Source organism: Hypanus sabinus, chromosome 5 (assembly GCF_030144855.1).
Source record: "Hypanus sabinus isolate sHypSab1 chromosome 5, sHypSab1.hap1, whole genome shotgun sequence".
NCBI lineage: Eukaryota > Metazoa > Chordata > Chondrichthyes > Myliobatiformes > Dasyatidae > Hypanus > Hypanus sabinus.
In genome coordinates this window covers 1,762,779-1,780,330 of record NC_082710.1, presented here as the reverse complement: position 1 = coordinate 1,780,330, position 17,552 = coordinate 1,762,779, and the positions used below count along the sequence as shown (strand labels likewise).

Sequence of the window (17,552 nt, the reverse complement as noted above, 5' to 3'; positions counted from 1 at the left end):
AAAAAACAGAAGTAAAACCCTGCAACCCAGAAGTAGAAACCAAGTATGAACACCAGGGGTCACCACTCCTTTTTTTGCACCGTGGACCGGATTAATATTGAGAATATTCTTGCAGACCAGCCGACCAGGGGTGGGCGGGGGTAGGGGGTGTTAAACATGACCGGAATACAGCGATACTCAAAGCAGGTTCCTTATGTCCAATTTAGTTTACGCGACTCTTGGCACTTAGCTTCTGTCCCGCTTGCTCACGTTTTTTCCGCTGGGAAAAAAACAACACGTTTATCTTTAAGTGCAGGGTGCTTGGACTCAAGGTACCGAAGCAGTTTTGAGGGCTTCATTGCCTCATTAGACAACCTCCTGCCCGCCCACCGCCAGACGCCTTGGCCAGGTGCAGCTGTTCCCGTACTGGGACCGCGGCGGTTGCAGTCCGTAGAGAGTGACCAACCGACCAAGCCAGCTGTGCAACAGGTCACCTGCCCACCCCCCCTGTAGGATCTATTACCCGACAAAAGTTTGGCTGGAGGGATGACTTTCATTAGATCGCAGCGAGATAGCTACTCTGCTACTTACGGAATGAATTAGGGCATCTGTAAATATTTTAGCACCGGGTTCCCCATGAACATTCGGTGTGGTAAACAGGTTCAGAGGGGCACCCATCTGTCTGTGCTCCAGGCCAGTAGCAACAACACTTCCCGCCGGCCATGTGAGACCAACCAGTGATCCCTGGCACGAGCATATCACTGTGTTTAGGCAACTGATGACCTCGCGTGTGTTCAAGTTCAACAGTGGGCGTGACAGGGAATGAGGAAAGGTGCAACTGACTCATATCGTTTCCTCGTGGCCCGGTGGTTGGGGACCACTGAAGTACACTGTATAGTGCGTGGCGGGGGAGCTACACACATGCACACTGAGCAGAAACAACAGAACTAAAACACCCCCCCAATCCAGAAACAATCTCTCAACAGTACTTGTGTTTTTATTTTTTTTTTCGGAATCTACTGGGAAAGTCTCAAAGATCAACAAGTCGATCGTGATCGATGAGTTGGCGACCACTATCCTATCGTATCTGCCTCCACCACCGTTGCTGGCAGCCCATTCCATGCTCTCACCACTCTCTGAGTAAAAAATTTACCCCTGACATCTCCTCTGTACCTACTCCCCAGCACCTTAAACCTGTGTCCTCTTGTGGCAACCATTTCATCCCTGGGAAAAAAGCCTCTGACTATCCACACAATCAACACCTCTCATTATCTTATACACCTCTATCAGGTCACCTCTCATCCTCTGTTGCTCCAAGGAGAAAAATCGAGTTCACTCAATCTACGTTCATAAGGCATTCTCCCCAATCCAGGCAACATCCTTGTAAATCTCCTCTGCATCCTTTCTATGACTTCCACATCCTTCTTGTAGTGAGGTGACCAGAACTGAGCACAGTACTCCAAGCGGGGTCTGACCAGGGTCCTATATAGCTGCTACTACCTCTCGGCTCCTAAATTCAATTCCATGATTGATGAATGCCAATACACCATACGCCTTCTTAACCAGAGCCAACCTATGCAACTGCTTTGAGCGTCCTATGGACTTGGACCCCAAGATCGCTCTGAACCTCCATACTGCCAAGAGTTTTACCATTAATACTATTTTCTGCCATCATTTTTGACCTACCGAAATGAACCACTTCACACTTCCCTGGGTTGAACTCCAACTGCCACTTCTCAGCCCAGTTTTGCATCCTATCAATGTCTCGCAGTAACCTCTGACAGCCCTCCACACTATCCACAACACCTCCAACCTTTGTGTCATCAGAAGAGCAAGGGTCCCAGAACAGATCCCTGAGGCACTCCACTGGTGACCGACCTCCATGCAGAATATGACACATCTAAAACCACTCTTTGCCTTCTGTGGGCAAGCCAGTTCTGGATCCACAAAGCAATGACCCCTTGGATCCCATGCCTCCTTACTTTCTCAATAAGCCTCGCATGGGGTACCTTATCAATTACCTTGCTGAAATCTACATACACTACATCTACTGCTCTTCCTTCATCAATGTGTTTAGTCACATCCTCAAAAAATTCAATCAGGCTCTTAAGGCACGACATGCCCTTGACAAAGTCATGCTAACTATTCCTAATCATATTATACCTCTCCAAATGTTTATAAAACCTACCTCTCAGGATCTTCTCCATCAATTTACCAACCAATGAGGTAAGACTCACTGGTCTATAATTTCCTGGGCTATCTCTACTCCCTTTCTTGAATCAAGAAACAACATCCGCAATCCTCCAATCCTCCGGAACTTCTCCCGTCCACATCGATGATGCAAAGATCATCACCAGAGGCTCAACAATCTCTTCCCTCATCTTCCACAGTAGCCTGGGGTATATATCATCCGGTCCCGGCAAATTATCCAACTTGATGCTTTCCAAAAGCTCCAGCACATCCTCTTTCTTAATATCAACATGCTCAAGCTTTTCAGTCTGCTGCAAGTCATCACTACAATCAGCAATATCCTTGGTTTGTGGATCCAGAATTGGCTTGCCAACAGAAAGCAAAGGTGGTTGTAGATGGTTCATATTCTGCATGGAGGTCAGTGACCAGTGCTGTTCTCCAGGAATCTGTTCTGGGAACCCTTCTCTTTGTGATTTTTATAAATGACCTGGATGAAGAAGTAGAAGGGTGGGTTGGTAAGTTTGCTGATGACACAAAGTTTGGGGGTGTTTTGGATAGTCCAGAGGGTTGTCAGAGGTTACAGCGTAATATCGATAGGATACAGAACTGGGCTGAGAATGGCAGATGGACTTCAACCCAGATAAATGTGAAGTGGTTCATTTTGGTTGGTCAAATTTGAAGATAGAACATAATATAAATGGTAAGACTCGTGGCAGTGTGGAGGATCAGAAAGATTTTGGGGTCCTTGACCACTGAACACTCAAAGCTGCTGCGTAGGTTGACGGTGTTGTTAAGAAGGCGTAAGGTGTGTTGCCATTCATCAACAGTGGGACGGAGGTCAAGAGTCATGAGGTAATGTTACAGCTACACAAAACCTTAGTCAGACCCCACTTGGAGTACTGTGTTCATTTCTGGTCACCTCACTACTGGAAGGATATGGATACTATAGAGAGTGCACAGGAGATTTACAAGGATGTTGCCTGGATTAGAGAGCGTACCTTATGAGAATAGGTTGAGTGAACTTGGCCTTTTCTCCTTCGAGCAATGGAGGATGAGAGGTGACCAGATCGAGGTGTATAAGATGATGAGGGGCTTTGATCGTGTGGATAGCCAGATACTTTTTCCCAGTGCTATAATGGCTAACACAAGGGGGCATAGTTTTAAGGTACTTGGAAATAGGTACCAAGGAGATGTCTTTCTTCTTTTCAATCTTTTTATTGAATTTCATATATAAAAAAAATATCATAATATTGAATAGGTTATAAGTGCACTAGACTTGAAGTTGAATTAGTAATAAGATAACAATATCTTATTAAAATATCAGCAAAAAAAATAGTACATTAATCAATCAAACCTATATTAATTATACATGAAGAAGAGTAAGAATAATCATCAAAAGAAAAAAAAATTAAAAAATACAATAAAAAAATATATATTGAAAAAAAAATTAAACCTAAACTAAACTGGGCAGTAATAACAGTTTATAAGTATATGATAGTGTCAAAAACTCCGGAACTCCATACCAGAACAGGAATAAAAAGAGAAAAGGTCTGGAAGAGGCCAAATTAATTCATATGAAAATGTCGAATGAACGGTCCCCAGGTTTCCTCAAATTTAATTGATGAGTCAAAAATAGTGCTTCTAATTTTTTCTAAGCTCAAATAAGAAATAGTTTGAGAGAACCACTGAAACGTGGTAGGAGGATTTACTTCTTTCCAATTTTGTAATATAGACCTTCTGGCCATTAATGTTACAAAGGCAATCATTCGTCTAATTGAAGTGGAAAACCGATCACCATCCTCATTTGGTATACCAAAAATTGCAACAATAAAATGAGGCTGTAAATCAATATTCCAAATTGAGGAAATGGTAGCAAATATGTCCTTCCAACAGTCATGTAAAGTGGGACATGACCAAAACATGTGGGTCAATGAGGCCACATCTAAATGACATCTGTCACATTGAGGGTTAATATGAGAATAGAACCGAGCAAGCTTATCTTTAGACACATGAGCTCTATGTACGACCTTAAATTGTATTAAAGCATGTTTAGCACATATAGAAGAAGAATTAACCATTTGTAAATTTTTTTCCCATTTTCTGTTGATATATTATATTGAAGTTCTTTTTCCCATTCTTGTTTAATTCTACCTGATATTTCTGGTTGTATCTTCATAATCATATTATAAATAAGAGCCACTAATCCCTTCTGACAAGGATTCAAGGTAAAAATCATATCTGAAAAATCTATCAAAGTTGAATTGGGGAAGGATGGTAGAACTTTATGTAAAAAATTTCTGATTTGTAAATATCTAAAAAAATTAGATTTAGGTAACTTAAATTTGTTGGAAAGTTGGTCGAAAGACATCAAACTACCTTCAAAAAAAAGATCACGAAAACATTTTATACCTTTCCTTTTCCATATGCTAAAAGCTTGATCTGTCAAAGAAGGTTTAAAAAAGAAGTTAAGTAAGATAGGGCTATCAAGAACAAAGTTTTTCAGAGTAAAAAACTTACGAAATTGAAACCAAATTCGTAATGTGTGTTTGACAATAGGGTTGGATATCTGTTTATTGAATTTAACTAAATCAGCAGGAAGAGAAGAACCAAGAACGGAGAATAAAGAATATCCCTGTGCATCATTGCATTCTAAATTTACCCACTGTGGGCACAATGGTGAATCCAAATCTAATTTCCAATATATTAAGTTTCGAATATTATTCGCCCAATAGTAAAATCTAAAATTAGGTAAAGCTAAACCACCATCTTTTTTAGATTTTTGTAACTGCCTTTTACTTAACCTGGGGTTTTTATTTTGCCACACAAATGAGGAAATTTTTGAATCAATGTTATCAAAAAAAGATTTAGGAATAAAAATTGGTAAGGCTTGAAATAAATATAAAAATTTCGGTAAAATCATCATTTTAATAGCATTAATCCGACCAACTAATGATAAGGATAAAGGAGACCATCTTGTAGTAAGTTGTTGAATTTGATGAAGCATAGGTAAAAAATTCAATCTGAATAAATCTTTATATTTCTTGGTAATTTTTATACCTAAATAAATAAAGTTATCAGTAACAACTTTAAATGGTATCCTGTCATTCAATAAAGTTTGCGCATTTAAAGGGAATAATTCACTCTTATCCAAGTTTAGTTTATAACCAGAAAAACTACCAAATTGAACCAACAAGGATAAAATAGCGGGAATAGACCTGTCAGGATCAGAAATATATAACAACAAGTCATCAGCGTAAAGTGATAACTTGTATAACTTCTCATTACGGGTAATACCAAAAATATCAGGGGATTCACGAATAGCAATGGCTAGAGGTTCTAATGCGATATTAAATAATAAAGGACTTAAGGGACAACCTTGTCTCGTACCACGAGATAATTGAAAAAAAGAGGATCTGTAATTATTTGTAAGAACAGAAGCAACAGGTTTATAATATATTAATTTAATCCATGATATAAAATTAGGACTAAAATTAAAATTTCTCAAGGCATTAAATAAGTATGTCCATTCAACTCTATCAAAAGATTTTTCAGCATCTAATGAAATAACACATTCTGGGGTTGTGGGTGAAGAAGTATAAATTATATTAATCAATTTTCTAACATTAAAAAAGGAATACCGGTTCCTAATAAAACCAGTTTGGTCTTCTGAAATAATTTGTGATAGTAACTTTTCTAATCTAATAGCTAAAATTTTTGTAAGAATCTTAGAGTCTACATTTAATAGCGATATAGGGCGATAAGATGCACATAGAGTAGGATCCTTATCTTTTTTAAGAATTAGAGAGATAGTAGCTTCATAAAAAGACTGGGGTAATCTCTTCTTAGTAAATGCATCATTAAAGATTTCACCTAACCAAGGGGAAAGCAAAGAAGAAAAAGTTTTTAAAAATTCTATAATATAACCATCAAGACCAGGAGCTTTCCCTGAATTCATTGATGAGATAGCCTCTCCTATTTCGGCCATAGAAATAGGAGCATCGAACAAGCTCCGATCTTCATCTGCCAGTTTAGGAATATTCAAATTGTTAAAAAAATTATCCATCATGGACATATTGCCATCAAATTCTGATTGATATAAAGATTTATAAAAATCTTGGAAAGTATTATTAATTTCTTTATGATCAGTAGTCAGATTACCGTCTTGTTTACGAATTTTAATAATTTGTCGCTTAGTCGAAATAGCTTTTAATTGGTTAGCTAACAATTTACCAGTTCGATCACTACGAATATAAAATTGAGCCCTGGTCTTAATTAATTGATTCTCAATTGAAGGAGATAATAATAAGCTATGTTCCATTTGAAGCTCAACTCTCTTCTTATAGAGTTCTTTGGTAGGAGTCACGGAATAAATTTTATCAATTTCTTTAATTTTATCCACTAATAAAGCAATATCTAAATATCTTTGTTTTCTTTTACCGACGGAATATGAGATAATTTGTCCATGGATAAAAGCCTTAAAAGAGTCCCAAAGTATTCCTCTGTCAATCTCTTCGGTATAGTTTGTTGAAAAAAACAAGTCAATTTGCTGTTTTATGAAGGTGATAAATTCTGGATCTTGAAGCAAAGTAGCGTTAAGTCTCCAAGATCTAGTATTATTGAAAGAGTCCGAAATCTTGATAGTTAACTTCAAAGGTACATGATCCGAAATGGCAATAGAATCATATTTACAATCAGTAACACCTGTTAATAAACGATGATCAATAAGGAAGTAATCAATTCTAGAATAACTGTGATATACATGTGAAAAAAATGAAAATTCTTTATCTTTAGGGTTCAAAAACTGCCATATTTCAGTAATTCCCGAATCAACCATAAAGGAATTAATAAGTAAGGCTGATCTACTTGGAAGAATTCGAATAGGTTTAGATCTATCCATCAAAGGATTCAGACAACAGTTGAAATCTCCACCCATTATCAACATATATTCATTTAGATTAGGGAGGGAAGTAAATAAATGTTTAAAAAATTCAGGGCAGTCAAATTTTGGAGCATAAATATTAACTAGAGCCACTTTTCGATTAAAAAGAGAGCCAGTTATCAACAAAAATCTGCCCTGTGGATCAGAAATAATTTCATGATGTGTAAACGAAATTGAGGGGTCTATAAAAATAGACACACCCCTAATTTTGGCGGTACAATTCAAGTGAAATTGTTGACCCTTCTAGAACCTAAAAAAGCTCTGATTATCCTCCCTCCTAATATGGGTCTCCTGTGCAAAGATAATATTAGCATTTAGTCTAAGGAATACTTTAAATATTTTTTTACGTTTAATCGGATGATTTAAACCATTAGTATTCCAAGAGATAAAGTTAATAGACTTATCCATCATGCCAATATTAATTGTGTATATCATAAAAGGTTAAAAAGACACATAACCCATAATTCAGGAAGAAGGAAAAATGATTCAGGAGCAACCGGAGAACATGACACTTCAATAATATTAATAATCTAAAGTCGGCCCATAAACTAAAAGCAAAAAAATAAAAAGCAAAAGCGTGAAAAAAGATCCCTACCCCCTCCCCCAACCCCACGAGAAAAAGCCAAGCGGCAGGCGCACAAACTAATACTAATATTACCCCCATTTCAAGATGGCAACTCCATGAAAAGAAAAAAAAAGACTATATAACACCCAGATATAAATACAGGGTTGTAAAAAGAAAGAATATATATCAATCAAAATGAAAAAATAATATAATAAAGCAAAAGACCATTAATAAAAAAGGATAAACATTAAAGTTTAAAATAGTGTAATATGCCTTTAAAAAAAAAGATTCCATATTCAAATACAAGAAAATGACGTTTCAAAAACAGAGACTTATGGGAAGAAGAAACGACATTTTGAAAAAATCATATTACAGAATATAAATGTAAATTCACCAATCTATTAAAAATTTTTTTAAAAAAAAGGTCATCAAAGTAGGATTAAAAAAGGATTCAATAATCACTACAATATATAAAAAAAAAGGTCCAAAAATCCAAAACATTCGTCCCATTTTCAAGTACAAGCAAATAAATGCTTACGGAAAGCAAAGTCTCATTGGAAGAAGAAATGACATCTTAAAAAATAAATCATTATTACAGAGTATTAACGTGTATATCCAATTCAGAGGAAAAAAATTAAGAAAAAAGACATTATAGTAAAATTAGAAGAGCATCCATAAACCATGATAATAATGACTAGTGGTGTCCCACAAGGATCGGTTCTGGGACCACTACTTTTCGTGATTTTTATTAACAACCTGGATATGGGGGTAGAAGGGTGGGTTGGCAAGTTGACTCAAAGGTTGGTGGTGTTGTGGATAGTTTTGAGGATTGTCGAAGATTGCAGAGAGACATTGATAGGATGCAGAAGTGGGCTGAGAAGTGGCACATGGAGTTCAACCCGGAGAAGTGTGAGGTGGTACACTTTGGAAGGACAAACTCCAAGGCAGAGTACAAAGTAAATGGCAGGATACTTAGTAGTGTGCAAAGAGCAGAGGGATCTGGGGGTACTTGTCCACAGATCCCTGAAAGTTGCCTCACAGGGAGAGACGGTGGTTAAGAAAGCTTATGGGGTGTTAATTTTCATAAATCAAGGGATAGAGTTCAAGAGTCGCGAGGTAATGATGCAGCTCTATAAAACTCTGGTTAGGCCACACTTGGAGTACTGTGTCCAGTTCTGGTTACCTCACTATAGGAAGGATGTGGAAGCATTGGAAAAGGTACAGAGGAGATTTACCAGGATGTTGCCTGGTTTAGAGAGTATGCATTATGATCAGAGATTAAGGGAGCTAGGGCTTTACTCATTGGAGAGAAGGAGGATGAGAGGAGACATGATAGAGGTATACAAGATATTAAGAAGAATAGATAGAGTGGACCGCCAGCACCTCTTCCTCAGGGCACCACTGCTCAATACAAGAGGATATGACTTTAAGGTAAGGGGTGGGAAGTTCAAGGAGTTTTTTTACTCAGAGAGTGGTTGGTGTGTGGAATGCACTGCCTGAGTCAGTGGTGGAGGCAGATAGACTAGTGAAATTTAAGAGACTACTAGAAATAGAAAGGTATACGGAGGAATTTAAGGTGTGGGGTTATAGAGAGGCAGGGTTTAAGGGTTGGCACAACATTGTGGGCCAAAGGGCCTATACTGTGCTGTACTATTCTATGTTCTATAACAAGTTTATTTTTCATCTGAACCCAAAATGTAAGAAACAGTTAGATAGGTTCCACACAGACGGTTCGTTAGGGAGGTTCAATCATTAGGTATTAATATTGAAGTTGTAAAATGGATTCAACAGTGGCTGGATGGGAGATGCCAGAGAGTAGTGATGGATAACTGTTTGTCAGGTTGGAGGCAATTGACTAGTAGTGCACCTCAGGGATCTGTACTGGTTCCAATGTAGTTTGTCATATACATTAATGATCTGGATGATGGGGTGGTAAATTGGATTAGTAAGTATGCAGATGATACTAAGATAGGTGGCGTTGTGGATAATGAAGTAGGTTTTCAAAGCTTGCAGAGAGATTTAGGCCAGTTAGAAGAGTGGGCTAAAAAATGGCAGATGGAGTTTAATGCTGATAAATGTGAGGTGCTACATTTTGCTAAGACTAATCAAAATAGGACATACATGGTAAATGGTAGGGCATTAAGGAATGCAGTAGAACAGAGTGATCTAGGAATAATGGTACATAGTTCCCTGAAGGTGGAATCTCATGTGGATAAGGTGGTGAAGAAAGCTTTTGGTATGCTGGCCCTTATAAATCAGAGCATTGAGTATAGGAGTTGGGATGTAATGTTAAAATTGTGCAAGGCATGGCTGAGGCCAAATTTGGAGTACTGTGTACAGTTCTGGTCACCGAATTACAGGAAAGATGTCAACAAAATAGTGAGAGTACAGAGGAGATTTACTAGAATATAACCTGGGTTTCAGCACCTAAGTTACAGGGAAAGGTTGAACAAGTTAGGTCTTTATTCTTTGGAGCGTAGAAGGTTGAGTGGGGATTTGATAGAGGTATTTAAAATTATGAGGGGGATAAATAGAGTTGATGTGGATAGGCTTTTTCCATTGAGAGTAGGGGAGATTCAAAACAAGAGGACATGAGTTGAGAGTCAAGGAGCAAAAGTTTAGGGGTAACACGAGGGGGAACTTCTTTACTCAGAGAATGATAGCTGTGTGGAACGAGCTTCCAGTAGAAGTGGTAGAGGCAGGTTCGATTTTGTCATTTTAAAAAAAAATTGGATAGGTATATGGAGAGGAAAGGAATGGAGGGTATTGGACTGAGTACAGGTAGGTGGGACTAGGTGAGAGTAAGTGTTCGGCACGGACTAGAAGGGCCAAGATGGCCTGTCTCTGTATTGTAATTGTTATGTGGTTATAGGTTTATACATAGTTGGGGAATTAAGGGTTATGGGGAAAAGGCAGGTAGATGGAGCTGAGTTTACGGACAGATCAGCTATGATCTTATTGAATGGTGTGACAGCCTCGATGGGCCAGATGGCCTACTCCTGCTCCTATTTCTTATGCTCTCTTTCATATAAATGCTGCCGGGCCTGCTGAGTTCCTCCAGCATTTTGTGTGTGCAGCTTAGATTTCCAGCATTGGCAGATTTTCTCTTGTGACAGGGTATAAGTTGCAAGTGAGAATCAGCAGGCTTGGAAAGGAACGTGGAAAGTTCCTGATGGGTGGTGGCGGGAGAGACTGTGCAAACATTTTAGTGATATCTAGATGAGTTCATCAATCACCGAAGCATAGACAGCTGCTGGCCAATGGCAGGAAAATGGAACTCAATGATGGGAACTCAAAGATAGGCAAGGACATTGTGCTCTATCGGTTCCTTGGCTACATGACTCTAATTAATAGGACAATATTAATAGCAACAATAGCAGATATCTCTTACACAGCATTTTCTTGAAGTCATTCATTTTAAAGAAATTTGCTAATACTCAAGCTGCTTCAATACTGGAGTCAAAATCTACCAACATCACTAAAAGCACTGTGGCAATTCTCCTGACCTTACCTCCAAAGCTCTGAACTCACCAGTGACTTAACGATCAGAGAAATACAGGAGTAGCAATATTCAAGCAGCATAATCAATACCTTCACCCACAAGCCAGATACAACCTGGCCATGTGGTGAAATTACCCTTCACGATGGCTCAAAAACTTAAAATTAACCATCAAGGAAGAAACATCACCACATAATTCAAGTAGGTAGCCTTCTCCAGGCTAGATATTCTGAATATAAATGAAACATCAACAAAAGCAATAAAATGTGAGCAAAACAAACTGCACAAACATATTCTGCAAGTTTTGGCTGCTGATTCCATCCCACCATAATGCAGTAATGCTGCACGGTGAATTGAAAATGCATTAAATGCTCACCTCTGAGTATTTTTCCTCTTGATGATAGAGATCGATTAATTTTAAGCTGACCTCATACCATTTTTGTTTATCAGAACTGCAAAACAGAACAAAAAGGAATTACGTATCTGCCCAATCAAAATGTATTGAGTATCATTAAGCACTTACTTAGAAAAGAAGAAATTGCAATTCTATTGATTACGAGACCATTAACACACTGGAGACTGCACACCCAGAGGCTGCCTTCATTGTCGCTGGTGACATTAATCAAGCATCACTGATGAAAGTCTCTCCAAAGTCTCTCCAAAACTCGTGGAGATAAGACACTTGACCACAGTTACACTCCCTTCCACAACGCTTACAAAGCTCTCCTCTGCCCATCTTTTGGAAAATCAGACCACTCTTCAATACTGCTTTTGCTGACATACAGGCAGAAGCTGAAACAAGAGGCAGCCATAGTTAAAACCATCCACTGTTGGTCCAACCAATCAGTCACTGTGCTGCAGGACTGCTTCGATGACGTCGACTGAAATTTCTTCTGAAATGAGAATGTCTCCGAGTTCATGGATGGAGTCACATGCTTCATCCGGAAGTGCATCAACAACACTGTCCCCCAGAAGCTGGTCAGGGTCTTCTCGAACCAGTAACCCTGGATCAATAGTTCTGTGCGAGCAGCACTTACTGTGCAACACAGAGCTTACATTGCCAGCAATCAGCTCGAGCTCAAGAAAAGCAGCTACGATCTGTGCAAAGCTATCAAGGCTGTGAAACTACAATACAGGGACAAGATTGAGTCAAGATTCACAACAAATAGCACATGTAACTTGTGGCGAGGGTTGCATACCATCACTGACTTCAAAGCCAAATGTAATGGTGCCGCCAACATTGTGGCCTCTCTCGCAGATGAGCTCAATCGATTCTATGCTTGGTTTGCTATCACTAACTCTGAGCCTCCAAGGAATGCCACCACTGCATCCTGCAAGCTGGTCATCACTGAGGCTGAAGTATGAAGAGGTTTCCAATCAGAGGACAGTCGCAAGGCTTTGAGACCGGATGGCATCCCAGGGCAAGTACTCAGGATGTGCACAGCACAACTGGCAGGTGTGTTTTTAATCTCTCCCTCTCCCAGTATAGAGTGCCCTCCTGCTTCAAATTATCCACCATTGTCCCTGTACCAAAAAGGACCATGGTAACATGCCTGAACAACTGGCGCGCTGACGCACTCACCTCAATAATAAGCAAATGCTTTGAGAGGCTGGTCAAGGATTACGCCTGCAACTTGCTACCACCCAAACTGGACCTCCTACAAGTCGCCTACAACAGATAACGCAATAGCTGCTACTCTACATACCATCTTTACACATCTGAAGAAGGATGCTCATGTGAGAATGCTGTTCTTGGACTACAGTTCAGCATTCAACACCATAATTCCATTCAGGCTCGACAAGAAGTTCAGAGACCTCAGCCTTGACCCTGCCTTGTGCAGCTGGATCCTGGACTTCCTGTCAGATAACCAGCAGGAGGTAAGAGTGGGCTCCCTCACCTCCACCCCTCTAACTTTTAACACAGGAGCCCCTCAGGGCTGTGTACTAAGTCCCCTCCTTTACTCTAATCTGCTAATTAAATTTGCTGATGACACTACATTGATTGGCCTAATCTCAAACAATAAAGAGGTGGACTACAGGGAAGAAGTCATCTCTCTGACACAGTGGTATCAAGAAAACAACCCCTCCCTCAATGTTGCAAAAGTAAAGGAGCTAGTTGTGAATTACAGGAGGAATGGAGGTGGGCTAACCTCTATTGACATCAATGGAGCTGTTGAGAGGGTAAACAGCTTTAAGTTCCTCAGCATCCACATCAACGAAGACATAACGTGGTCTGTACACACCAGCTATGTGGTGAAAAAGGCACAACAGTGCCTCCTTCTCCTCAGATGGTTGAGGAAGTTTGGTATGGGCCCCCAAATCCTAAGAACCTTCTACAGGGGCACAATTGAGAGCATCCTGACTGGCTGCACCACTGCCTAGTATGGGAACTGTACCTCCCTTAATTCTGGGTCTGCAAGTTTTGTTTCTTTTACTTTTTCAGGTGTATTTCTTGGCTATCTGGAGAAGACAAATATGAGTTATATTATACATGCATACTTTGACAATAAAATGAACCTTGAACCTTGACCTTGAGAGAGGAAAAAAAATCTATTATCTGGCAAGATTTATATTTCCAAGAGCATTAAGATTTGGCATAGACAAACAGAGCTATCTCTTAAACAACTGGACTTAATTTAACTACATGCAAAAGAATTACATTGTTTACCTTTCAAGCAGTTCTATTAGCTTCTGATAAACTCCCAAGAGCTCATGTCTGTTATCAGATGTATTATTTTTCTCACACAAATTCTGTAAACCCTGAAAGAACATGAAATTGCATTAGAAACCCTCCTTGGTTTTTATACAAATTAAATTTTAATAGAATTTAACTGGAGAAAACTTGCTCACAATTCTTCTCCCTGAAAGCAAATAAGACTTTTGTTTGGCAGTAATTGGAGAAGATATGATTGTTATCAGGGGAAGGATTAAATTGGTTTGTTATTGTCACACGTACTGAGATAGTGAGAAACTTGTCTTGCATAGCTTGTAAGAGAGGCAAGAGAGTGGCAATGAAATAAAGCAGACTATTCATCACCCAAGCCCTAATAGGCACAGAATTTCTGTATTTAGACAAAGTAAACCTATCTCCATTTCTGTCATATTAATGGCCAAGATTTTCACTAATGCAAATGAAACCATCCCCAATGCATTTATCATCACAACCTCAAAAGACATATACGTTTTCTTGACTGACCTTCCAAACCTCGGAAAGCTTAGTTTATCCAAATCGTCACTTCCTTCAATGGACCCTACAACATGATCCACATATCTATCACCTTCGCCAACTCCTCGCAATATTCTCATCCTGATTAATTCAAAATCCTTCTAGATCATTACAGACTGTAGTAAGTCTTTTAATGATGACATGACTAAATTTTATAAAGCACCAAGGTAATGTAACTGCTGTATCTTATAGTTAGAAGCCTAGCTTGTCTCAATTTCTGGATCAATTCCCCCACAAATCCAAATAAGATCATGCACAAAACCAAATATGATCATGTATGGCAAAAATAACAAAACCACACTGCCAACAGTTTGGCAGGAGACAAAAATGGGGCTGCTAAAATTGATTACAGAACTGTTGCATTACATTCTAACTATAAAAGGTAATCAAAATTATAAGCAGAGAACCAATTTTCCAAAATGGTCATTTCCCATTACCATTTCTACTGAACTTCAAATCACAATGGATGAAAGTATTTGCATAGGCACCACAGAAAATACAAGTCATTCTGTTACTTATGTTACTTACTTCAACCTGCACTCCAATTCTCCTTGCATTTCTGCAACTGAATTATCTTTACCCTAGTCTACTTCATTTACAATTGTCTTATTTTTGTTTGAATACATTTTCCACTGAGGTTTTTGAACACTTATCCTTAAACTTCTATCACAGAGACAATGGGCTTACTGACACACTAAAATGCCAATGTTCTATGAACTCAGCTATAATGTTACACTTTATTGTTAACCTGCACTTCACTTTGAAGCATTTACACTTTATTATGCATTGTTATTATTTTACATTGTTCTACCTCAATACACTGTAAATTATCTGATCTGTATGGATAGTATTCAAGACAAAGTTTTCACTATAACTTGGTACATGTGATATCCAGTTTGTACAGCTGGGTAGTTTTCTGTCTGCAGTGGTGGTGGTGAATGGCACTGGGGCACCACAAGGACTGTTCTGTCTCCATTTTTATTCACATTGTACATCTCAGACTTTCAGTACAACTCTGAGTCTTGTCACTTGTAGAAGTTCTCTGATGATTCTACGGTGGCTGGGTATATCAGAGATGGGCAGGAGTTGGAGTACAGAGGACTGGAGGACATGTTTGTAGAGTGGTGCGGGAGGAATCATCTGCTCTTGAATGGGGCCAAAACAAGGGAGGTGGTGATCAATTTTAGGAGGAAGAGGATTGTGACAAGTCCTGGATACATTCTGGTAAAAGTAGTTGCAGTGATGGAGGAGTACAAACACCTGGGTGTTCACCTCGGCAACAAGACTTGACTGGAAAACCAACAACAAGGCAATTTACAAGATGGGTAAGAGCAGACTCTATTTTCTAAGGAAGCTGAAATCCTTCAATGCGTGCAGCAGGATGTTGGAGATCTTTTAATCAGTCTTTTCTAGCAAGTCAAGGCGTACAAACAAGCTGGATGAATTCAACAAATCAGGCAGCATCCGTTGAAAGGAGCAGTCAACGTTTTGGGCTGAGACCCTTCATCAGGTCCGAAGGGTCTCGGTCCGAAACATTGACTGCTCCTTTCAACAGATGCTGCCCGACCTGCTGAGTTCATCCAGCTTGTTCGTACGTCTTGATTTGACCACAGCATCTGCAGTGTACTTTGTGTTCTAGCAAGTGCAGTCTCCTCTGCAGCTTTATGTTGGGAGCAGCATCGGTGTTCGTGATGCAAAAAGCCTCAAAGAGGCTGGATCCATCTTTGGCTACAACCCAGACTCTTGAGTTAGTGGTGGAGAGGAGATCGCTAAAAAAACTATTATCCATTATGGACAATCTGGCACATCCTCTCCATGACCTTCTAAATAAGCAGCAGAGCACCCTTTCAAACAGACTCATTCAGCTCCCCTGTCACAGAAAATCTTTCCTACCAAATGCAATCAGCATATACAACAGATCATCTCTATTCAACAGAACACACTTCATAGTACAATAGTCTCTGCTTTATCATTTCATACATTATTATTGCACACAGGTAATTATTATTGTGTATATTATTATTCTCTACTTTCTTATGAGTTATGTCTGCACACTGCTAAGTGTGTTTTTAAATGTTGCTGCTGTAACAAAAGAATTTGCCACTCGGGATCAATAAAGTATTTCTTCTTATTATTATTATACGGGAGCAGAATTAGGCCATTTGGCCCACTGGGTCTGCTCTGGCCATTTCAGCATGGCAGATCCAATTTTCCACTCAGCCCTAATCTCCTGCCTTCTCTCCATATCCCTTCATGCCCTGACCAGTCAAGAACCTTAAATATACATAAAGACTTGGCCTCCACACCTGCCTGTGGTGAAGAATTCCACAGATTCATCACTCTCAGGAGAAAGAAATTCCTCATCTCCATTCTAAAAGGACGCTCATCTCTTCCGAGGCTGTGTCCTCTGGTCTTAGACTACCCCACCATAGAAAACATCTCCCCACATCCACTCTATCAAGGATTTTCACCATTCAATAGGTTTCAATTAGGTCACCCCCTCATACTTTTGAATTCCAGTGAATACAGGCCCAGAGGCATCAAATGCTCTTCATATGACAAGCTATTCAATCCTGGAATCATTTTGGCGAATCTCCTTTGAACCCTCTCCAGTTTCAGCACATCCTTTCCCAGATAAGGGGTCCAAAACTGTTCACAATACTCCAAGTGACATCTCATCAGTGCTTCTTAAAGTATCAACATTACAGCCTTGCTTTTATATTCTGGGGCTTTTGAAATTAATGCTAAAATCACACTTGCCTTCCTCATTACAATCCAAACCTGCACATTAAGCATTTAGAAATCTTGCACAAGGACTCCTCTCAATTTTGAGAATACCCTTTCCCTTTCGTTTCTTCTACCAGAATGCATGATCATTCACTTCCTGACACTGTCTTCCATCTGCCATTTCTTTGCCCTTGCTCCTAATCTAAGTCCTTCTGTAACCTCTCAACTTCCTGAAAACTACCTGCCCCTCCACCTATCTTCATATTGTTACGAATGAGGAGCAACTCTGATGGGCAGAAGGGTACAGAATCGCCAATGCCACCCCCCCCCCCCGGAGAATCGCAAATCGCTACTATTCTGATGCTGTTATCAAAGGAAATGAGAGAGATACACAGCTCATACAAATTTATGAGAGAGGGGCATAGCA

At 39.4% G+C, this 17,552-nt stretch overlaps 1 protein-coding gene across 1 annotated transcript in view; it reads right to left on the bottom strand.

Annotated features, from left to right (window-relative positions):
• Positions 1-17,552, bottom strand: part of skic3 (SKI3 subunit of superkiller complex) — a 210,848-nt gene that overhangs the window by 161,976 nt on the left and 31,320 nt on the right. Inside the window, exons 4-5 of the mRNA XM_059969300.1 lie at positions 13,841-13,932; positions 11,549-11,624 (exon numbers count right to left, since the gene is read on the bottom strand). Of these exons, the coding sequence (XP_059825283.1) occupies positions 11,549-11,624; positions 13,841-13,932 (168 nt within the window). The remainder of the gene's footprint in view (positions 1-11,548; positions 11,625-13,840; positions 13,933-17,552) is intronic.